Below are 26138 nucleotides of genomic sequence, written 5' to 3' on the forward strand. Positions count from 1 at the left end.
GGTTATGGCAGATATCTATTGTCAGCAACTGCAAACCATGATGGAAGACCTAGCTGCTAAACAACCAAGGCTGGTCAATCGCTCTAGGCCACTGCAGCTTCAGAACAACGCTAGACCACCACTGCACAACAGACGGCCGCAAAACTGGAGGAGCTGCAATTGTAATGTCTGCGACATCCACCGTACTCCCCGGACCTTGCTCCAACAGATTACCATTTTTTCCGGAATTTCTTCCGGATAACTTCCTACAAGGAAAAAAAATCAACTTTGATGTGGCAGTCCAAACTCCAAACCGCATTCAAAGAATTTATTGACTCTCGTCCCTCCGTTTTTTTTTTAGTAGAGGGATCAACGAACTACCCTTAAGATGGCAAAAATGCATCGATAACAATGGTACATACTTTGATTAATTGAATATATTATACAAAAAAAAGATGGACTTTATATTCCTCCCATACAAACGCCAATTTCATATGTAAGGACCTATTATAATGTAGTAGTATGCAAAAGAAATACCATCATATCATATTATTAATACGCGAACGAAAAACTTTGTAGGTAACCCTTTTACGAAAAATGGGGAAACGTAGGTGCATGAAATTTTGCACAGTTATAGTTTATATGGTGAAGGAGTGCATCGAACTAATATTATTTTGAAATTATGTTTTTATCATACATTTTTTTAACAAATAAAACATTACACACATGACACACTACAATACACACACATGAGAAATGACAGATTTTTGACTAACAAGCCTATACATGTACGAATTATATATAGTTTTCTTTTTTATTGAATCTAAGATACTATTAGACAATGCTTACACGGCCAGTCTGAGATCAGCTAAGTCCCAGAGACAAGAGTTGAAAAAAAAATGTTAAAGTCAATATTTTTTAGAAAATATAGGTAGTAGTCCTAATGTCATTGAAACTAAGGTCGAATTTCGACCATTAGGCGATCTCTAGTTTGTTTAAATTGCGAAAAAAAAATTTATTGTTAAACATTTGCTGTGAGGAAATTTCTGAAAAGGGGGAAAATGTAATGCTTCAAAATGTCTACATAATATTATGTGTATGATCACAGGATTAAACGACCTCTATCAAAGCAGATTTATTGTTCTTCTGATTCATTGAACTATAAAAAAATTACCAATCTTAGCTCTAAATTCTACTGTGCAAGCAAGAAAACTGCAATCATCTACTGCAATTTGGTTTATTTACGATATTTTCAGCAATAGATAAGATTGATTTAAGAGGGAGGTTCAAGTATTATGTATACCTAATTTAAAATATATTTTTATGTATGTTATGAGGTCAAATTCCAACAATTATGCATCTTAAATGTACTCAATAGAAGTAAGAAGTAAAGTGTTCTAAATGTAGGTAATGTAATTTTACATGGCTAAATTGCCAATAAGAAAATGTGTTGTTAATAAAAGTGAGCTTATTATTATAATTTAATAATTATTATGTTCATTTTGCACACCTTTTAATTGAACAATAAATTAGTTAGTTCACAAGTATAAAACAACCTACTTTTCTATCCTCATTCCTCAACCAATACGGTTTCATAAATTTATGTATATTATTATATTAGGTTGGGGACAAAGTTTATTCGCATTTTATATATCAAAATTCAAAAGGTTTTTTTTATAAAGTTTATTTACAATTGACTGTACATATAGGTGCCATTTTGTTCGACAACTTTTTGCCATCTTGTTGGTAGGGACATGATCCCATTGCTATAAAAATTTTGGGGTTTCTGATGAAAAAACTGCGACAAGTGGTTTTGACAGTCCTCTTGTGATGTCAACCTGACATCTGCAACGACCGAAACAGGTGGAAATCTGAAGGTGCAAGGTCAGGAGTCAGGACTATACGGCGGATGCATTAACACCTCTCAGCCAAACTCCCGTAATTTTTGCTGAGTGGCTAAAGATGTGTGAGGTCTAGCGTCATCATGGTGAAAAAGCACACCCCTTCTGTTTAATAATTCCGGCCGCTTTCTCTCAACTTCTTGCTTTAATCTCAATAATTGTTCGCAGTACAGTTCAGAATCGATGGTGCTGCCTGGCGGTAACAGCTCATAATGAATAATGCCCTTCCAATCCCACCACACACACATAAATCAGATTTTATATTTTTCAAGATAGGTGTTACATCTATATATATAAAAATCAATTGCTGTTCGTTAGTCTCGCTAAAACTCGAGAACGGCTGAACGGATTTATCTTATCTTGGTCTTGAATTATTCGTGGAGGTCTAGGGAAGGTTTAAAAGGTGAGAAAAATTCGAATAATTGCCGGGAAAATCCTCAAAACAGCATTTTTCTATTTCCCATACAAACGTTTTCTAAATAAAATGGAGAGTCAATTTGTAATTTATTACCGCTGCATAAAGTTCAAATTCGCGTGCGCGTTGGAGGACCTAATATCGCGTTCTGAAACTCAACAAAAGTGAAAGTGAATCGCGAACGCGACAAAATTGCATAGTCTTCGCGATTATCGTTAAGGTTAAGCAAGTAAATAATAATAAAAAAATATTTAATCATTTGCCTGCTTTGTATAATAATTGATCTTATAAATAAAATTCTCATGTCACAATGTTCTTTTTTTTATCAAATAAGGGGGCAAACGAGCAAACGGGTCACCTGATGGAAAGCAACTTCCGTCGCCCATGGACACTCGCAGCATCAGAAGAGCTGCAGGTGCGTTGCCGGCCTTTTAAGAGGGAATAGGGTAATAGGGGAGAGTAGGGAAGGGAATAGGGTAGGGGATTGGGCCTCCGGTAAACTCACTCGCTCGGCGAAATACAGCGTAAGCGCTGTTTCACGCCGGTTTTCTGTGCGAACGTGGTATTTCTCCGGTCGAGCCGGCCCATTCGTGCCGAAGCATGGCTCTCGAACGTATAAACGTTCGTTTTCGTACTCCTCCGAAACGGCTTGACCGATTCTCATGAAATTTTGTGAGCATATTGAGTAGGTCTGAGAATCGGCCAACATCTATTTTTTATACCCCTAAGTAATAAGGGTTGTTCACCCTTAAATTTTTTTTTTTAATTTTTGGACGAAATTTTTTGTTTTTATTTTTTTATAATGAGGCATTAAAAATACATACAACCCTAAATTTTGACTTTTTATCACCAACCCCTATAATTATACATACTCGAGACAGACGGCGAACATTGTTTGTGCGACGGGATAGCCACGATGGTCGTTGCCATGGTGCCATATTTAGTCACTTCAATAAAATAATAATATGGGCGAAATACTTTATAAAGCAAAACAACGTTTGCCGGGACAACTAGTATATGTATAAAGAATAAAAAATTAATACATATTTTTATATATATTTCTTTAACCAGTTAGGTACTACATGGTCTATTTTAAAAGTAATTTTCGAGGATCTTCGGCGAATCGATTTATTACGTCTTCTGTGAAAGAATCGCTCATATTATGTTATATTTTATAAGTTTTCTATGAAAGTACTAGATAAGATACTTTAAGTAGGGACGTCAACATGATCCAGAGGGGGGGGCTGCCCCCCCCCCCCCCCCTGCCCTCCTCTCGGTACGCCTATGGCTGCGTCGCTTTGATTGCTCGTTTTGTAAAATACAATATTTCAAACCACCAAAAAATACGGCAATTACTTTTTCAGACCCATTTCATAAATAAAAAAAAATAAAACTTCTAATAATATTGTAAGACATATTATTAGAAGTTTTAATCGTATAAAAAAGTATCGAAGCCCTCGGATTTTTTATGTGTATGTCTGAGAATTATAGTACAAAGGAAGAGATTTTTGGCCGGATGCCGAAACTTTTAAATATACCAAAAATATGAACGATTACAATTATTTCCGTACTAAATTGTAATCTATACATATTTAAAATAAAATTGGAGTGTCTGTTTGTAATATTGAAAGAACCGTTTTTTACTAAATGCATATGAATGTATATAGGGTACAGACACCGAAACAACATTTTTTTACAATTTTTGTCTATATGTCTGTCTGTTCTGTTTGTTCCGGCTAATCTCTGAAATGGCTGGAGCGATTTTGACGGGACTTTTTTTAGGCACATAGCTGATGTAGTAAGGAATAACTTAGGCTACTTTTTAACCGACTTCCGAAAAGGAGGAGGATATATATTCACTTTTTCTATAAAGGAATATTTAAAAGGGGTTTTTATTATCTTTCTTATCACATTTTGCTGACGCGGACGAAGTCGCGGGCAACAGCTTGTCATTCATATTTTTTGGTATGGAAAAAGTTTGCAATGAATGTTTTTTTTTTAATTATAAAATTGTGGCCGTCTATGGACTGTTCGTCCATATCCTTTTTTGTTATTTTATTATTTAGATTTTTCGCACCAAGGATAATTGAAATAATATTATGAATTTTAATTAACTGTGGTCCATCACGCCATGGACACGTTTGTATGAGAATTGCGATGGCACCCGGACTCAATAAGTAAAAATACTTATGTCATTTTCGGTAAGTCTATAATACAACTCTCAAACTTTTGTGTGTTTACTGTCTACGCCCCTATTTCGAAACGCCATAATGGTCGACTACTGAGCCCTATAATTCTACCTCTATGACGTGTGGCCGAACTTGACCGGTTTTATTACCATAATGGTTTCATTTAAAAACATTATCACCAACTATAATATAATAATTAATAACAGTTGAAAATGTTAATCTCATTCGGCATAAAGGCACATTAATTACATCTCACAAAATGTCACACGACAAAGATCTTTGTTCGTGATTACAAGAATTGAACACTGCACTCTGAAGTTACTTCGAATGACTCACCTTAAAACAAACTGAACAAAGTCCATCCGTGGATGGATTTCCGTAAAATCCACATCCCGAACGGCACAAGGCCTCCATGGGGTTCGATTCTCGCTCCATTTTATATTCACTTTATTCAACAACGAGTCAAAGTCAACAGAACGATTGCACTATCAGTATATTGCACTTGTTTTTAACACTGAGTTTCACAACAATCACAGTTACGACGCACTCAGACGTGATAATTTAGAAGTAGTCGTATCCGTGGAAACGTGGAAGTGGCTACCTAGCCGACGAACTGCTACTTAGTTCGGTGTCAGGATCGCAGGGGGCCCTGGAACAAAAACAACCACACGTTTATATCGCGCCAGACATGACACAGCAGTCAGCAGACTTGCCAGTAGTTACACCATTACTGCGTAATGCGTATATGGACAGACTACAGACTAGTTTACATTGTGTTAACGGACGATTACTTAATTAGTTAACGAGATAATAAGACAGTGCTAATAGCATACAAATTGACATTTATTATTTAGCACTGTAAAGCTTAATTATAATATAAAACATATCAAAATATCGAAACTATAATAGTATTATTTAAGTTTCCCTAATGAGTAATGTGTAATTATTGTATATTGCTAACAAATTATTATTAAAGGTTATTGTTTATTGGTTCAAAATAACAAGCACAAAAAATACCCAGGAGTTTCATCAAAGACGTGACGTGGGAAACCCAGAACTGATAAAATGGAAAATATAGCCTACAAGTATATTTTCACTGATAAAACTGTAACTAAATTTGAAACTGTGGTCAACAGATACCGCAAAAATGGCAGAACTGCACCCATTTGTGTGACTAACCTAGATAATAATATTATTATTATGTATTGCAAGAACTTATTCAAAAATAAGAATAAGCAATTAAAAAGAAAAACTTTATAATTTAGGTTAAAATGTTTACGATGGCTACTGTTTACTTTGTTCCACGTCTTTCTTTGTTTTTTACACGTTTAAACTTATTTTTAAATGAGAAACTAATGACTCATTCTATTTTGTGTGCTAAATACCTTTAGTATTTCGGTTGAATCATGATTTCTTAAAATTACTTAAAAATCAACACTAGCTACAGCAAAGTAAAAGCAAATTGGGAATAGAGCATCAGCTTATGACGCGTGATAAGGAAAACAATAGCAGTGCTTTATAGTTTTTACAGAGTGTGTAGATAGTGTGACGGTTCCAGTATCTCCGCATTGGGTAAGCAGTAAGTCATCGACCGGGAGCACACACCATGGGGGTGCACCGCGGCACCGGTGCACCGTGCAACGCGCGGCGCCTGCGCAGCCCACACCGCACACACATGCACCACGTGTTCGGGCACGTCATCGCCTCATAAGTCATAAGCATTTAACCGACTGATAAAAACGAAAGTCACATAATATTCTTGAGGCGGCCTTAAAAGCGTACAGTTGCGACTTGCGACAGATAAATAACACCATTTACGTCGTGAGCCTTGCGGAAAGTGGAAACACCATACTTCCTCGAGAACGTATTTGGGCATACATTACAGGAAGCTAGAACGAGCTGACGCTGATAACAAAGGCTCACAATGTAACTTGTGTTGGTAAACTGCAGCAAAATGCTGTATTGAATAGGAACAATATCTGCACGAGGTAGAAGTATTATACTTGTGAGATATTCTTATAAGAATGAAATCCAGAACGTTAATATTTTAAATGTTGTCCGACTGTACCGCGCTAATTGTGGACTGTGGTGGGTCAAAGTCCCACACATTTAAGCTCTAATACGCTATAATACGCTTTCCAGACGCTCTGTCAAGACTCAAGTCTCAAGGAACATTCAACTTACTTCATAGCTTGGATTTTATAACTTAAGAGGATACCACAGCGGCTAGAGAAATGAAAAAAAAGTACGTGTAATATCTATAGCTGTCTCCCTTACCTCAAGCCTATACCGCAGAACGCGATAGAGACAACTGCAGAAAATCCAGAAAATCAACGATTCGTTGTCCCCTGATTCCTTCTCCAAAACTTAACCGATTTAAGTACTTTTTTCATTAAAGATTAAAAAAAGGCTTGAGCTGTGTTCCTATGTTTTGCTTTTTTTGTATAATCTATCCAAATCTGTTTTCTGGACGTTTGAACACAGTGGAAAATCTGGCCATTTTTTTGGGTTTTTGAACGTTCATATCTTATTTAATAATTAAATTATGAAAAAAAAGAAAACATAGGGACATTGTATTAGTGGCCGTAGATATTCAGGAAAAAAATTATAACTCTACTAGCATTATCCAGGGAGGAAACAGGGGACAACGTTTGTATGGAAAAAATGGCGGTGTGGAATCCTCTTAAGAATGTTTCATGCGATTTAGGAGTGATTTATTTGTGTTGATGAATCGTGTCACATTTTTAACTCGCACTGCACATATCGTGCTACGTGTCTTTCGACATGAAAATAATATTTTCATCATTATTTATGCAACAGAGCTAAAGAAAATATTTTTTGACGAGCAGTTGCAATAACTATGTAGAGAAGCATTCAGACTTTATAGTGTCCCTTGTTGAATTTTAGTACTTTAACGAAACTGAAGCACAAGCAACCATCGGGTTTTATTCACTATGCGTTCAACACGACAGTGCTACTTCATACTACAAGAAAAGGCTCTGTTAGCAACATGAGTGCGAAATAAGCGGGTCAAGGTGCAACGTAATAAATTAGTAAAAAAAATTTTATAACAGCAGTAATGGTTTTGTAATGACTAATCTGCGTTCTGGAACAGAATATATTAGTAGTACCAAGTTCTGGTAAGTTGGAGCCGCAGTACGAGCAACATTGAATCAGCTAAAACGTGTGAAAGTGGCATAATAGAAATTTCCGTTTAGTAATAGAGATACAATCGAATTGATTGGTTCAGTTTTTGGAAGTCGGTAAAAAGAAGATCTATCTATTACGGGTGTGTGTTTGTGTGGGTGTCAACACTCGGCACACGGACCGCATCGCTGTGTGCGCGCCCCGGTGACCTACTTGCCGACTGCTCGCTACGCAATTCGAGCACGACCCGCTTTGCTGCGCTAACCTACGCTTATAGTTAATACTAATGCCATTTCGGATCATCTGACCCCCCGAGTCCCGATCCGTATCTACCTCCGATAACTACCTGCGCCCGTCAAAATGCGACACCCGCAAAAAATGCTTGGATACATAGCACCTGTTTTTAAAAGTATCGCAGTACGGTGCTCACTGTTTGTGGGCATTTTAAAAAAAAAAACGTGTACCCTTGCAAAAATATTTGTATGTAGACATATTTTTGCAAGGGTACACGTTTTTTTATTTACCTTTATATGAATGTTATATACAAGAAAAAATATTGAACTAATGGAATAAGTTAAAACAAAACGCCGAGAACGTTATATTATTCTGATATTATTGAAACAAAATCGAATTTTCGACGAAACAGACTCCGTTGTGTGACTAAATGTAAAATATAATTTAATACAAAATATACAGCAATAAATGGATTTCTTCATTTATTTAATCTAGTGAAATGCATATTTAATTGTTTATTAAAAAAAACATAAGAGGCCAATATCCTTCGGCGTTCCCCAGGGCAGCATTCTTGGGCCAACACTATTTCTTCTATATATCAATGATTTACCTTTGCTTAAAATACCTAATGCTGATATCTTGTGCTATGCCGATGATACGGCAATAATTTTTCATGAAACATCCTGGAGTTATTTGCACCAAAGAGTAGAAACTGGTATGATCCGTATCTCCCAATGGCTTAGTTCTAATCTGCTTACTCTTAACACAGTCAAAACGAAGTTTCTGTGTTTCCATAAAACAGCTGCCTCAGCCCCATTAAATTTTAGTCATATTAAAATACATACATACGACCTCCAAAATCCAAATCCATTATGTAAATGTAAGCAAATCACAAGATCCTCCCTAAAATACCTTGGCGTAGTCCTCGACGAAAAACTCAATTTTAAAGATCACATCTCTGTAACTACTTCCCGTGTAAGGAAATTAATTAATGTTATGAGAAATCTACGTAAATCAATGGATGCAAAAACTATGAAAATTGTGTATCTGGTACTATGTCAGTCCATACTTAATTACTGCATCCTGGCATGGGGTAGTGCTTCCCAAACAGTCCTTATTAAGCTAGAAAGGGCACAGAGATCAGTATTAAAAACTGCATTTTTCAAGTCCTTTCGATACCCTACCGCAGTTCTATATAAGGAAGCCAAGGTCCTCAGTGTAAGGAAATTGTTTCTACAGAGATCAGTAGTTGCCATGCACAAGAAAGTGTTGAACTCCAGCAACTATAAGAACTTGCTCGATGAAAGAATCTTTAAAATCCCAATCACTACCACTAAAACTACATTTGCACGTCGTTTCTCCAATTTTCTTTCTCCATATCTGTATAATAAACTAGTTAATCGATATAAATTTCAGTACAATTCTCTTAAAGAAACCAAACTTATATTATTTGAAAATCTACTAAATTTACCGTATAATGAAACAGAAAACTTGTTACTGACAATTATCTAAATAATAAAGTTGAGATTGTAGTGTTTGTTCTTGCATGCACTTAACTCTAGATTAAATTACCCTGTTAACATAAATTTGTAATAATATAAAAGTTCATGTCTTAGGTACATTGTAATGTTGTAATACGCAACAATGTATCCTTGTGCATCGGTAAATGTGTATATGTTACGCTCAAAGACCGAAAACGCTCAGTGAGCGAAAAAATGGCTCACGACGCGTTGTGGTAATAGTGAAAACGGCCACGACGCGTTGTGGTAATCACAGAAATACCACAAAGCGAAATTCGTGTCGTGCCTGATGTGCTATTCGACCACAACGCGTTGTGGTAATCGAGTAAAACCATGACGCGTTCTGAGCATTTAAAAACAGCCACGACGCGAATTCATGTTGTGGCCCTAATGAAAACGGCCACGACGCGTTCTGAAACCAGGCCGTGTTACGCAGGAGTAATTTTATAGTGCCCAAGTTTTTTTTTAATGAAATAAGGGGGCAAACGAGCAAACGGGTCACCTGATGGAAAGCAACATCCGTCGCCCATGGACACTCGCAGCATCAGAAGAGCTGCAAGTGCTTTGCCGGCCTTTTAAGAGGGAAATGGGGTTTCACGCCGGTTTTTTGTGAGAACGTGGTATTTCTCCGGTCGAGCCGGCCCATTCGTGCCGAAGCATGGCTCTCCCACGTATAACCTCACGCTTGGGCGCTATCAAATTACTCCTGAGTAACTAGCCTGGTTTGAGAACGCGTCGTGGCCGTTTTCATTAGGGCCACAACACGGATTCGCGTCGTGGCTGTTTTTAAATGCTCAGTAGCTGTACCATGAGTTTAAAGCTATAGTATTTATCGATACTCGATACCGACTACGTAAATAATTTAGTATGGCAATTTTAGTTTTCCAAGTGACCGCTAGTGGCGCTGTAATATTTGCCATACTAAAAATTTACGTAGTCGGTAATACCGACTACGTAAATTTTTAGCTATAGTATTTTTCTATACTCGATACCGACTCGGTATCGAGTATCGAAAAATACTATAGCTTTAAACTCATGGTAGAGCTACTGAACGCGTCATGGCTTTTCTCGATTACCACAACGCGTTGTGGTCGAATAGCACGTCAGCCACGACACGAATTTCGCTATGTGGTATTTCTGTGATTACCAGAACGCGTCGTGGCCGTTTTCACTAGGGCCACGATGCGAATTTCGCGTCGTGGCTGTTTCACTATGACCACAACGCGTTGTGAGCCATTTTTTCGCTCATTGAGCGTTTTCGGTCTTTGAGCGTAACATATATAACCTCCCCCACAGGACAGGCTTCGCCTAGCGTGGGGGCCAGAACTGTTGGTAGTTGTAAAATGTTGTTATATGGAAATAATTTTTTTTTTTATCCATAGTGTCAATCCAAACATCTCATAAAATAGACCTGCCCGAAATGCTCCATACAAAATGCTACTCGATTATGACGTCACCTTAGAGTTGCTTATTACTTATTAGGCATCGCGGAAGTACTTTGTTCGGTATACATAATAGGGATGATGACAAGGTCAAAGATTAGCGAATTTTGTTAATAAAATAAAGAAATCACGGTAAAAAATAAGTGTTCCCAAAATTTCAGCTTGATAGCCATTGGTTTTTTTTTTTGTTATGCGCCTTCAAAGTTGGATATTCAAGTCGATTTTTTTTTCAATTTAATTTCTTAATATTTGTTTACAATGCGATAACTTATGCAATTCAAAGCAACTTTTGTTATGAAACCACTTTCATAAACGCAATATTTAATATACCTGTCGAACAAAGTTGTCTCCCGATGCGTACAAACTACGAAAGACTGACGTCATACTTTCGTAGCACTTTGTATGGAGCGTTTCGGACAGGTCTTTTTTATGAGATATTTGAATTGTCATATCTTGGTGAATTTTTAAGCTATCAGAATCATTCTTTCAACGATGTTTCTATTTTTTAAGTGTTTTTCAATTACCGGTAAGAAAAAAAAATAGTCATCATGCCTATTATAATACATACACACAATATACATACATATATTAATTACTGCGTTTATGAAAGTGGTTTCATAACAAAAGTTGTTTTAAATTACGTAAGTTATTGAATGGTAATTGGTATACAAATATTAAGAAATTTAATTGAAAAAAAAAAACGTCTTGAATATCCAACTTTGAAGGAGCATATCAAAAAAAAATACAAAAGCTATCAAGCTGAAATTTTGGAATACTTATTTTTTATCGTTATTTCTTTATTTTATTAAGAAAATTCGCTAATCTTCCCCCATCCCTATTATGATCAATACCAAACACGGTGTAGCAATTATTGTTTTCATTGCTACTAGCATGTGAAGACTCAAACACTACCATTATGATAGACGTGAAGATACCATACTCTCAATTACTCTCAAGTCTAACTAGCTTTGTCTAGGCAGCAGCCCGCAGGCTAGAATCGCAAGACTTCATATTATGATTTATGGTTCATATTAAAAATGTTAATACAAGTTAATTTGGATTTATTGTGCATAAATATTTTAACGTTTAAATTATGACCATGAAATAATCGAATTTTAATTACATACTTATCTGAACAAAGAAATATGTCATGTTAAAAGGTAAGTTATTTCCAGAATATTGGTCATAATAATATGTAGGTTCATTTACGACTTTTACTCCATTGATTTAATTTAAAGCAGTTCGTCTTAGCCGATACAGGTCAGACCACTTCAGCAACGGTAACAATAACGGTATCCGGAAAAAAGTAATGCAGTGGAAAGAAACCCCCTGCTATGGTACTGGTAACTGGACCAATCGCACGCCGACAATTTCGTTAAAGTATGATTATTGATTAACAAGTACTTAACAACTAACAAGTATTAATTACTCTACTTTTACAAAATACTGATATTTGGGAAAAAAGTGAAAAAACGCGTAAAATTATATTATTTTTAGTTAAATTTTCTTATGCGACAATATTAGGCGAAAAAATACTTAGGTTATTAATTAACACAATAATTCTAACCAGCAGAATTTACACAGAAGATACGAAGTTTAAAAGACGATCCTCCATTCGGAAAATTGATGTCCCAACTCCCAAACAATTTATTGCAGTTTTTGAATGTAATTAAAATGCCTATTTAAAATTTTTAACGTATGTTCTGATTTCCTAAAGGTATAAAATATGAATAATGATAGACAATAAAAATATAAAGGCATATCTTTACTACTCAACTGGGGCAAATTGAAAGTTATAAAAAAAAATAGGTCGGAGCGGAAACATCGCGTATACCAAAAATAGACGAGCCAGGGTCTTACGGTGAAGCTTCCGCGTAGTTAGCTACAGCGGCTAGTGCAGTTGAGGTCATCAACAGGTTTGCAAACAAAGCCCGCAGGCCGCAGCCGGGGTGCTCGCTGCTCAATGCTCGCCAGTCGCCAGATAAAGTACAATGACATACAGTTTGAGGGTGAACTGCGTCACCGTCGCGCACAATGACGCGGACTCCCCAACAAAAGAACACGACGCAAGATGGCGGCGCCCGTGTCAGCTGATTGCGCGCACGCAGCTCTAAACTCTAAACTACGCCGAACTCATTTATCGCTCTCTCTTTCGTTGTCGGCGATAAATTGATTTAGAAACGTCGCTTTTGAAACAAAACGAGAGTGAATTAATTATGAAATGTAGCGATATAGGGAATTTCACAATTCTAGTCTGATGTAAGCGGTGGGATGATAACGAACATTTTGTTCGGTTTGATAATATCTGTGTGTATAGCGATAGAGAACGAAACATTTATCGTGCCAAAAATAGGCATGAAGTTTTGAAATAACAATTTAACTGAACAAAGTTAATGAGATATTTAGTGCAATCACAAACATTTATCGCTATTCGCTACGTACGAATCGGAGTAAAAACGTTTAAATCTTGCACAAGATTTCATTATACATAATATTACGTAGGTTATATTAGAAAAGGCTCCTAAACTAGACTTAAACAAATAAACGACTCTAATATTTTCTTTAGCGAAAATAATGAGCAATACTTATTGCACGAAAGCCGAACAGACAGGACATTGACCTTCTGGCATCAAGGTCGGAGCCGGCCTTCAAACAACCTCGTCTAGTTAACGCGAGGACTACTCGTCGATTCCAAACACATGCACAAAAACTACTCGAATCGCAGATTACGAATTACCTTCAAATATGTACATAATTCCATGGCCACTAGGAAATAACATCATCACACGTTTCACGATTGCCACACTACACGAATTCACACAAATTTCACTCGGGGCCGTAGCACTAATCGGCACATTTATCGAACAAAGATAATACGCATTAGTTGCACCTCGTATTTGAAACTTATCAATAGCGAAGGTCGGCCTCGTGGCGGCAGCTCCGACGCTCGCGGCGTGATTTCACAAACTGAGGCCCGAGTCACCCGAGTGCTAGCGCCATAGCGCTGGCGAGCGGCGAGGGCGCGCCGCGCGAGGCAACGGAACGAGCAGCGGTCATACCGCCCCGCGCCCGCCACCGCACACTCAGCCGCTATTCGCGTCATTTCACACTCGCACGCACTCGACAGTCGACAACACAAACAATTCCCTCTGCAGATAAACATTATGGGCTATGGCGTTCTCTTATCGAAAACTAATAAAGTCACCTAGGAAACAGTGTTGCCAGATGGTCTTGGCGACTTTCCCCTGAACTTATTTGATTTCCCCCCAGAAATACCCTATTTTGCCCCTATCTTGGTTGAAAACCCCCTAAATCTAGCGGGAAATCCCGATATTTTGCCTCTATTTTGCCCCTATCTTGGTCGAAATCCCCTGATCTTACCTGGCAACACTGCTAGGTAAGGTGCGCTACGACAAAATGAAGACCTCCAGTCGACAGTACCATACATTTACAAGTAAGGTAAATCTCTAATTAGCAATAATTTACGTCTCAGCCCTCAAAATAACATAGTTGATAGTTGTTGTATACCTATTCAATAATTAAATATGAAATAGAATAAGATTCGACAGGCTGACGACACTCCTATGACAAGTTATGGGATAACCGTATATGAATTATGAATCACGTTCAGAGTTCACGATGATCGATGATTCATGCAGTTTAACAGGAACAAGACGAAAAACGGTAAGAGTGGTACTCTCCAGTCATAGTGCCGTCACTACGTAACCATTTGGTCTACTGCGTGAAACGGCCATTTCTTGGTAAATTGGCACAACAAACTGCGAGCACATAAAAACATTATCAGCGAACAGAAGTAACGTAGAAAGATGCGAATGTAAATAGAGATAAAGCGATCGGTGCGGGTGCGACGGACGCAGACAAAGCCGCGTCGTCGCGCGGTGAGTCGGCGATCTCCCCCAAATTAGTCTTGGGCCCGGGCGCTGACCTCGCCACGCGCCGCCCGCACCGGCCCGCACCAGCCCGCTGCCCCGACCATAAGCTTTTACTATTTTTATTAATTTCAAATCTACCCAATAAAATATTTTTAATAATAATTAATAAGTAATAATAATCTTTTTAACTATTGCAAAACTCCCAATAATATTATTAAGTACCGTCGGTGGCCAAATTATTATACTCACTTGAAAAACAATACGTTTTCGTTTCTCTTAGGGAAAACTTTTTATCTTTAAAAAAGTTAATATTTTATTAGCCTGGTAAGGACTAAGGTCAGGTCAGAGTCCTGCATACATATGCAGGTCCCGTCTGGCTGCTATTCAGCCATCTGGGGATGGAGATGACTTTGTATAACCTCCTCCTTTTTAGAAGTCGGTTAAAAACTAGCAGATATTGGTCTTAACGCATGGTTCCTTCAACCAAGTGTAGTCCCACCATTCCCCTTTGAGCTAATCTCACCCCATGTCGTAACCGACGAAGGAGGTTTCACTCGTTCAGTAACACAGCTTTTATAAAAAAATTCTTGTCGCTGACCTGACCCCAAAAATAGTTTCTAATTTTAGAACCAGCCTACATAGGTTATCATATAAACACTATTTGGATAATTATATTTTTATTAGAAATTGGTATTCTAAGGCCCGTATTTTTGGTCAGTACTCAAAATGCATCTCGGTCTCAAGACACGGTTCAGGCTCTGTGATTGGTTGGCTGTCAAAATTTGGACCAATCACAAAGCCGAACCGCGTCTTGAGACCGGGTCGCATCTTAAGTACTGACCAAAAATACGGGCCTTACTGTTGCTTCTCAATACATTTTGGATAATTAAAACTAAAAGTGATAGTCACGGTAGAAACACTAGAAATAGGCACAAGCTGGAAATACCAGTGATCAGACTTAGCAAAATAAGTAAATCTTTTAAAGGCCAATGTATACGCTTTTACAATAAAATCCCGGAAAACGTTCAAAATCTATCAATTAATAAATTTAAAAAAGTAATTAAAGAACGTTTGTGTGCCAAAGCCTACTTATACGGTCAACGATTTCCTAAACGATAGCACATCTTGGGAGTAGGATGGCTGCTTGCAAGGCTGCTTCTACATTTATTATAAGCGACTTACAATTGTGTATTCTTATTGTATAGATTAAGTTATTTACATTAAATAAATTAATCTATCAGTAAATTTTATCAGTATTTATCAGTAAATTTAATTTTTTAAAAAGACAAATTTTCCACTTTTTTACTAAAAAGTGGCCCCGTGCGAGTTTCTTACGCCGGTTCTTCTCGCCGGGTTAGTTCCCGGACCGGTGGTAGGCAACATGTAGTTCGTAGTACGTTCTGAAAATATTTGATTCAAATTTATTCAGAAATAAAACAAATTTTATTTATTTATTTATTAGGAAATAATGACCATCAGCATAAAAATTTAAAGAGATATTTATGAAAGATATTAATGCCAGTTAGGCTGGCTAATGTGAAGGCGGCGCTTGCTTTTCTGAGCATAGCTTCTGAAACCGGGGATTTAGACTGCCCAGGAATCCCGGGATGTATGAATTGATTGACGTAATGCGCGCGGCGCGGCGCTCACTCGATTTGGTTGTGTTGACATTGACATGCGACGCCCCTGGGACAGTGTCGCGACGCCCCGGGGCGTCGCGACTCGAGACGCACAGTTTGGGAAGCCCTGGACTAGCGCATTCATTGAATGACACCTTCAATTGAATTACTCGGCCGAAAGTCGGTTGAACGATCGTCACTCAACGTCCAACTAGTTAGCGATTTGAAACATAGCCCGTTGAAGATAGCGGACATGAAATCAGTCAGGTAATTGAACGCATTTCATTTTTTTCCCACTGCGACGCTAGTAGCCACTAGCCACTAAAAAAAATTGGCGTCAAACAGCTCGCACAACTGATAGCACTGTGTTGATATTTCGTTGGTTAAATTTATTTAATGTGCTTTTTTTTGTAATTAAATAATATGACAGCGTCGATTTACCTTTTACTATAGTTCGTGGGTTTATGATGATATGCGTGACACATTATAATTGACAATAGTAGGTAAGTTACCTAACAAAAATTAATCGATAATTTAAAAATATCGAATCGCTTTGTAAAGGAACTTCGTACTGACATTTCAGTGGTGCCGGCGATTTAAGATGGCCGCCCTTTTTATCGATTTGATTTCGATTCAACAGAGTCAATCTCTATTGACATAAGTTCCGTTTCATGCATCTAACTTTTTTCAAATGTTTTCGTAACAATAATTTTATACTCCTATTTCACAGTTAACATTTATAATTTTATATTAATAAGTTAGCATTTAGCAACTTTTCATTTTTATTCATTTACAATTATATGAAACATTTGTTTTTGTAGATGAATATAATTTATTACATTTTTTTGGTTTTCTTGTAAGAAAAACCCGTAGCAAGGAATATGAAAACTGTCACCCATATCATCTTAAAACGCACAAACTATACCCCGGCTAACGGAAACTTAGAACAAATTATAGCATCTTCATTATTTAACAACTTCACTATATTATATGACATTAAGTCAAAATGTTAAATGTCACAGTCAACGTCTTGACGAGTTGTCCTTTAGTCATTCAATGAATGCGCTAGTCATTCAATCTTATCGCAGATTAAACCAGATGACTACGACATATACCTACATATTTTTTAAAGTGTTTAACAATGAGCATTAACTAAGTAGTAAGTCATTTACTAAAAGTTATGTTGTTATAAAAGTAAAAATAAGAATTATTTACTTTATAGTACTATTAACAAAAAAGGTTGTAAGAAGCTTCGGGTTACTTTTTATTTTCAAAAATTTTCAAATTATTCGAATTATATATATTCGAATAATTCGAACATTTTTGGAAAATATTTATTCGAATTATTCGAATAGTAAATTTATCGAATAATAACATTCCCTACCCTCAAGGCTTTATTTTTAAACACTATATTTTAACCAATTTTTTTTTAAGAAATTTGAGGCAACATTTATTCTCTTTAAGGAGTGAACCTAACTGCCAAAAAAGTACTGTTTAATTTTATAATACACGTGAAGTTAATCCAGCCTCCAGATCTGCTGGAATAGCTCTAGCTGTTGTTGTGTTGTTTAAAGCAATTGCTCATAAAATAGTATTATTATTCGCCAATAGATGTCAGGAAGGATCATATTTTTCAGTTTATGGATTATCGATAAAACACGAATTAAAAGACATTTTCTAAAAATGATTCCTAGCTAGATCGATTTATCGCCCCCGAAACCCTCTATTATGTTTTTTTTTTTTTTTAATTTATTGAGAGCTGGAAACGAGTCCTTTGCTCCAAAAACCTCTATTATGGTTGAACCTAGGGTTGCCATCACCCAAATTCCCTTCGCCGGTCAGGCACGACAAAATTCCCGGACATTTGGCCGAAATGTGGTTATTTCCACCTTACCTTTTAAACAGTATTTACGATAACGTCTTGCCAATTTTTGCTTTTCCAATAAGAATTTGTAAAAATCTGCTTAACTCAAGTCCGTGCACCCGGACACTTTTCAAAAACCCGGCTGGACGCACCCCGGACGCCCTTCAAACTAGGGCAAATCCGGGGAAATCCGGACGGATGGCAACCCTAGTTGAACCTAACCTAAAGGTTGGTGGTTGCTTTTCAATTGCCAAGCTACTTTTAATATAGTTTTTCACGGGAGTAGGAACTATGCTGAATTTAAAAAGAAAACTATCACGGCTAAGAAGACTTCATAAGTTATTGAGTAATAGTCTATCAACTAAAAAAGATGTATTAAGCGAAGTATAAAGGAAGTTTTCGTTCAAATTCCTTTGATAGTAACTGAGATGATGTTGTTAGTATTGTAAAACACGTTTTAAAATATGTATGTTCATTGACCATACAAAAATTTTCCAAAACTAGCGGTACTATGGAACCCTATATTGAGCGTGGCCCAACACGCACTTGGCCGGTTTTTTTTAGTCTTAGTTTTCCTAACATAAAACAATTCTACATGTATATATCACTGTCTACTAAATAGCTTTTACGGTGTATAAGACAAATAAATCAACATGGCTTACTTAGTTGTCTTATTTCTTGTTTAAATTATTTTTTGTGTGAGTCTAAGATACTGTTCATTAGTTTGTACAACAAAACATATTATGAAAAAGTACCTGGTGTTGAAATAGTGAATTCCTTACTAGACAAATGTCTTTCCAAGTGCGCAGGCCTCTTAGTTCACAACCATGCGACACCACTTCTGTGCAGTAGAGGTCAGCATCCACCGGCATCACAATGAATAGTTGCACCACCTGAAACATTACAACAAACTTCAAACGTGCTACATAATATTGGATTATACTTTCCCAAAATACTAAAGTTGTTATTGACAAAAGGCTTAATCGCTTATAATCTTTTTGAATTAATTTTCATAACAACTGAAAAATTTCAACTGTAAATATGTATTACATCAGACTTGGACCAAATTAATGTGCCTATATATTTCATTAATGCCTCCAGTAATGATATTATGACATTGAAATTAGTAGCATCATAGGTTTCCTTACTGACCCTTGATTTAGAATTTAGAACAATATAATTGAAATGGGAACATACATATAAAACATGTATTGCCTTTGATTAAGAAGTATCACAACTTAGTAGGAGTAACAGAAAGTAAGATTTATTAATTTAAATAAAAAATATTAAGCCACAAAAATATTTTTTATACACACTAATGTTTAAAAAATGGTAAATTTTAGTAAATCATCGTAATTTTAAATGTTTTGTCAAGTTTCGGTTTCAGTTTCAGCCGAAACGGAGACCAAGGCAGTAAGTTCGGTTTCGGCTGAAAAATCAGTTTCGGTCGGACACTAATAAAAAATAAAAAGGTGTGTCTTTAGATGCAGTTACTAAGAATTAACCTCCACAATATTTTGTGACTAAGCCTGTATAAAACAAGACATCAGAATGCGATTAAATGGATGGTGGCAAACTGAGACGGAACCTCGCCGGCGAGCAAGCACGAGTTGACTTCGAAGTTCACCAAATGACACATTCCCGAACAATAGAGTTTCGGCGGGGCCGAAAGTTTCAGCTATATTTTGGCCAAAACCTAAAGCCGAAACTAGATTTTTTGGCCAAAACTGGGCGAAACCGAAATTTTGGTCAGTCACTATTACTTACATTATCAGCAACAGGGTTACCTCACAATTAAGATTTATATTTAAAATGTTTTTTCTCATATGAATACACAAATGAATTAATTGTAATGTATGTATGTAATTCCAGAAATTTAAGTAATTTCAAACTGAATATTGTTTGGTTTTACTTAAGACTTTTAAGTTTAAAACTTTTTATAAAATTATGCCACCTCAAGAATATAATTTAGTATGTACTACTTATGACTGGACTTTTGCCATTACATACTCTTACTTATTATTTTAATTCAAAAAAGTTATGGACAACTATTTATAGCTTTTAATTAAAAATTTATTTAGTTCCATATAATATGATTAACAATTCACATAAGTAATATACATAGATCACAATATTGTTTTCTTTTGTCATTAACAATTAAAATATAGATTTCATAATTCTAAAGTGGTGAATATAAAAATGATATACCTCCAGCTCCAGTAAGTGAATGAAGAAACCTTTCACTGTTTTGTGAAATAGATTTTAGTAAGTAACTAGATGTCTAACATAGAATATGCTAATTAGCATCTTGCAATATTATAGTTTTGGAAATCACATCACAAGTTTTAGTACACAAAGGCGTAATAAAGTTACTAAAGTTGGTTCATCGGGCTTGTCATATTATCACAGACGATGGCGCATGAACACAATGAATATAATAAAAAAAAATTCTCACAATATTATTTCTCTCAGTTCTGAAATTATCTATGCTAAATACTTCTCGAAAGTGAAGTGTTGTGACCAAGCAGTAGGTTTTTAAGTAGTGCGAATTGATAGACATTAAAATAGGTATTTATTAATTGGAAGGTGGTGTCACGATTACGATGCGTAAAACGAACAATGAAACGGAAATACTAACGAAGAGAGATTCGAATAGTTATTACAAGACAAAGTACCCTTGATTCCACTGTCTCATTTTATTTATCGATGTACATTCGTAGGAAACAAAGTTACTAAGTAAGAATTTCAATAATTGGCATTCACGAAGAAAATGGCGTCATATAATCACTCATCACGAAACAAGGTGCAATTTTAGGGCACAAGGGGCACATTTCACAGACACAAGTACACAACACATAAAGAAAACATGCTGTTTAAATTAATTTTCTCAAAATTACTCACTTTGAATACAAATTGTGAAGGAAAACATCCAAAATTTCAATGATTTGATGACAAGGCACTCCACTCACCGTTTGCAAAACCTCGACTAGTCACGTGACCGAAATAAGATTGCCATATTTATTTAAAAATTTCTACTTTATTTTGGTCTAAAAATATTATTTTAAGTACTTTCAATGATTATTTTGTACATGCATACATTTACATAATAGACCGTGTATTAAAATTGCACAAATTATCAACATTCAACATTCTTCTTATTAAAATTAAAAGCAGTTTAAAGACATAACTAATAACTCACGAATTCACGAGTCACGAGTCACATAAGTCATAACTCGTAAGTACTTGTAAAAAACAATTTAATAATGAAATGAGCCTTTAACAATTTAATTAATTAAAAAACAACTTTTTGAAGTGAAACTTCTTTAGACGCATTGAGAGTGGAATTTCTAGGCCTCGCAGTAAAGATAAGTCGCCTCTTTGACTGTTTTTAGTTCCAATTCTTAATACTCTTGGCGCTGCCTGTGACATAACAACAATGGCGTTGGGAAGTTTTGAGTGAATTAAACAAAGAAAACAGTAAATTTCAGAACAATTTTCAGGAGGAATTAAATTACTTCTATTATTATCAATGTAAAACAGTGACGAAAGTACCGGTAAGAGGAAATTACGATGCGGCTAAACGTGGGCCGCCTTATTGAAGAACGTATCGCAATGACAATCCGGCTAATCGTTGAACCGCAGCATTACAAAACGGCCCAGTTTTTTTAAACAGTTAGCCGTAATGTAAAACAACGGATTATACAATCCGCCTGCGACATATTTTTTTACATAAAATAGGTAATGAAATATTATATATTTATAAAGCCCGTCACAGACTTAGCTATAATATACAATGTGTCCCGACACCGGTGTCCGATCCTTTAATGTCATGATCTATGCCATATTTTATCGACAAATTGGCTCTCAAACTTTTTCTCTCTCTCACGGTTGTAAAATGGCAGCCATTTTAGTTTTTCTCGGGCTTTCACACTAATCTGACCAATACTTCTCATGTAAATATCTTATGAAGATAAAAATGGTCTCATTTGATAGCTAAACTTGTAGACTACGCTTACACAGGCAATATGTTATAAATTTCGTGGAATCAAACATAGAAAAACCAAAGTTTAAGAAAAAAAATGTGCAATTTTTAAATAATGGCTTTTTGCCAAAAATCTAGCACATTAAACTGAATCTTTTTTATTTACAAAAATATAGAGGAGGTTTTCATTTTAAGGCGGTGATTAATCTCAATCAAAAACGATAACCTTCCACACAACCAACGACCAAGCGTATAGTACGCATAGCAATAAGATTCATTTTAGCTTAGCATAAAACTGTAACTACTCGGGCCGATCTTCTCTATTTTTCATGTTTTTTTTAAATATCTTTGGAAATAAATATTAAGAAACAAAATTGTTCGGTTAAAGAGATTTTAATATAGATTTACTAACAATTTATTCAAATAAAATGTATAATTGTCCTAGTAAATATTTCGATGAAATAGAGTTTTTTCGGAGGTGAGTTTGTAAATTAATTACAGCCAAAGTATTACGTTTTATTAAAATGTTTATGGTTTAAGGTATTTTAAATATTGTGCTTTATATCTCATATTTTTTAACACTTCGTTATTATATTGGAACTAGGTAAACCGGGAGTCATGGAATAACAAATTGGGGTCTATCCTCGCCTTAAATAAATTCTTTACTTCAATGCTCTACGTCAGATAGTTTAGAAGTTATAAAGATTTTCCTATGAAGTATAGGTCAGATTAGTATGAAGCCAGAGAAAAAAAATTATTTTCAAAAGTTGGAGAAAAAAAACAATTGAAAGCCAATTTGTCACTCAAATATAGTTCTAATTTTTTTTCTCCAACTTTTGAAAAAAAAAATTCTCTGACTTCATACTAATCTGACCTATACTTCATAGGAAAATCGTTATAACTTCTAAACTGTCTGACTTAGAGCATTGAAATAAAGAATTTATGTAAGATAAAAACCTCTTCTATCTTTTTAAAATAAAACGCGGCTGTAAAAATGGCTGCCATTTTACAACCGCGAGAGAGAGAAAAAATTTGAGAGCCAATTTGTCGATAAAATATGGCATAGATCATGACATTAAAGGATCGGACACCGGTGTCGGGACACATTGTATATTAATATTTTTATAGCTAGGCATAAAAAAAAAAGGCATATTACTATATATTTTCTATACTAATTTTCGCGTGACCGCACTATATATAATATTATTATTATTATATATTAGCGCTATGGGGGGTTGATGTAGGAGAACTATCATATATGGGGGATATTTGAAAAAGTGTCCAGCGGGGCTAAAATGGTCGCTTAGTTGAATCATACAATGAATCATTTACGATTCATTCTTAAACTTCTCTTAACGTGCAATTCATTTAATGATTCGTACTAAGCAATTCATTTGTTTGACATTTTTCTATGAAAAGTCGTAAAAAGTAAAAATATCGTTATTTTCTGGTATGCGACGTTGCCAGTTCGACGCGACACATTTCGTTAATATTCATACAATTCTGTGGGTAACATTTTTAGATACCTATGGTATAAAAATAACGTTATTAATACTGATATTTTTAACGGTAATTTTTGGTATGCAACGATGCCAGTTCGACGCGACACCTTCCGTTCATGTTAGTAGACGCACGAAATCTCACTCAAAGCCCAACTTCGAGCACCAAAGTTTTTTCGCAAGATTTGTGCTTACCTACTTTTTAGGGTTCCGTAGTCAACAAGGAACCCTTATAGTTTCGGTCTGTCAGGCCGTCTGTCTGTCTGTCTGTATTAAATTTTACTGTGCCAGATGCGGACATCTATACTTCCTTCTTGTACCGCGTTTGAAATTACGTGCCATTCCACGCGAACACGGACGTGTCATACTTGTTCTTATTTACAGCGAACACTGCACAGTGCACGCGGGTGTGCTAGTACTATTTATTTTCGCGCAAGATTGTTGATTAATTGAATTATTCAGTGAACCGTGAGCCGTGATCCGTTTGCTCGTTTGCTCCCTTATTTCATAAAAAAAAATTTGACATGACGCATATTTTAGGGTTCCGTAGTCAACAAGGAACCCTTAGGGTGAGGCCAAACGAGCGTTATTTTGTGAGTCGTGAGTCACCTGATGGAAAGCAACTACCGTCGCCCATGGACACGCGCAACATCAGAAGAGCTGCAGGTGCGTTGCCGGCCTTTTAAGAGGGAATACGCTCTCTTCTTGAAGGTTTGCAGGTCATATAGGTCCGGAAATACTACTGGTGACAGTTCGTTCCAGAGTTTTACAGTGCGCGGCAGAAAGTTACGCAAAAATGCACGGTGGAAGACTGCCACTCATCAAGGTGATGAGGATGGTAAGTATATTTTTCGCGTTGGGCGATGGCGAAAAGTTGCAGGAGGTATGATTCCGAACAATTCCTCAGAGCACTCCCCGTGATACAACTGATAGAGGATGCTGAGTGAAGCTACATATACCCCACCTTAAATATTTAATTTATTTTGTTTTTAGTATTTAGTATTATAGCAGCAATAGAAATACATAATGTCAGAGAAACAGATGGATGAGCGCATTGGTAGCTCAACGGAATAAAAAAATCAATTTTTTTTTAGTATCTATATTTATAGAAAAATATAGATATTTTAAAAGAGCCAAAAACTAAAAGAGTTAAGAAAGCTTTAATAAATGTCATTTCCGATTAAAATTAATCAGCAACATCTTTGGGAAAATTTTGCAGTTTGTGAACGTGTTTTAAAAATAGTCTACTAGGTGGTGCATTTATTTATTGTATTTTTTATTTGTTAGGCTAATTTGATACACTCAACGCCATCTATCGTTCAGATGAGAACTAAAAACTGCAGACACGCTGTTTTTAATGGGATTTAAGAGTCTTATGTATAATTGGTCTGTGGTGTGATGGTAGTGATGATGATGATGATGAATGTAATTTACATAGTAGCATAATAATATGCTTTCTTCGTAAAACAACGCCGGAACCCCCAAACTTTTATCTATAAGGAATCCGGAGTTGTCGTAGTATCTTCGGAACCATAGCAAACCTTGGTGCAAAATCTTACTTTTTGGTAGCATATGCTTAGGATACTTCTCTTTAAATCAAAATCACCATATTATTATGTTTCCATATAATTAATAATTTCAAGTATCGGTTAAATTTTCATACTGATTTATATGGGCATAGATGCCCTTGCGGCAGTAACGTTACGAAAATATAACGATATTTGAAGATTATGGTGAAATTATTAAACAACATTTTGTTTTTAGTTATAAAATGATTTTAATGAACAAATATACAATAAATGTACAGTTTAATACATAAAATATAACAATTATATCAAATATTTCATGGATCATTCATAAAATCATGAATGAATGTAGAAAAAAAACCGGTCATGTTCGTTTTTATGTTTTTCAGAATGGCAATACAGTTTCAATTATGAATCTGCTAATGAATTGAATTGCCATTGACGTAGGACGTTATTTTACAAAATTAAATGAATCACCTACGATATTGCTCGTAATATCGTCGCTGAATTGATTGAGAGGAATTGCTAAAAGTTACCATTTTAGCCCCGCTGCTGTACGCAGTAAATAACAGTTGAAAAATCCTCCAAGAGTGGCGCTAGCTGCAGCAAAGGGTATGGAATGAATGTAGGCGTTGGTGACAAAATATAAATTGAAGTATATTAAAATATAACCTAAAATAGCTGAAATAAAAGCTGCTAAATGATTTAAAATTACCCTGTTGCTACTGTAGCGCCACCCTAATTTAACGCATTTCAGCGGACACTTTTTACATACAGAGATAGTTCTACTCCATCTAGACTCCATAAATATAGCTAAGTCTGTGACGGGCTTTAAGTTAATATACCTACCTAGCGAAATAAAGCAACAATCTCGAACTGTCAAACGAAACCGAAATTAGTTTCAGCTGTGTAATATGGTAACGTATAC

The 26138-nt window shown here is 35.8% G+C and overlaps 1 protein-coding gene across 5 annotated transcripts in view; it reads right to left on the bottom strand.

Annotated features, from left to right (window-relative positions):
• LOC121725421 (AN1-type zinc finger protein 6) overlaps positions 1–21217 on the bottom strand; it is a 31227-nt gene extending 10010 nt beyond the window's left edge. The window contains exons 1-3 of one of the 5 annotated variants that reach the window (XM_042112402.1): positions 21105–21217; positions 18986–19096; positions 4821–5133 (exon numbers count right to left, since the gene is read on the bottom strand). In XM_042112402.1, coding sequence (XP_041968336.1) covers positions 4821–4919 — 99 coding nt within the window. In that variant the 5' untranslated portion in view covers positions 4920–5133; positions 18986–19096; positions 21105–21217. Of the gene's footprint in view, positions 1–4820; positions 5134–12687; positions 12713–13564; positions 13832–18958; positions 19097–21104 lie in introns of those variants that run through there. The other 4 variants (XM_042112400.1, XM_042112401.1, XM_042112403.1 and 1 more) reach the window with 4 other exon arrangements.
• Between the last annotated feature and the right edge of the window lie 4921 nt (positions 21218–26138).

Source organism: Aricia agestis, chromosome 3, assembly GCF_905147365.1.
Source record: "Aricia agestis chromosome 3, ilAriAges1.1, whole genome shotgun sequence".
NCBI classification, from domain to species: Eukaryota; Metazoa; Arthropoda; class Insecta; order Lepidoptera; family Lycaenidae; genus Aricia; species Aricia agestis.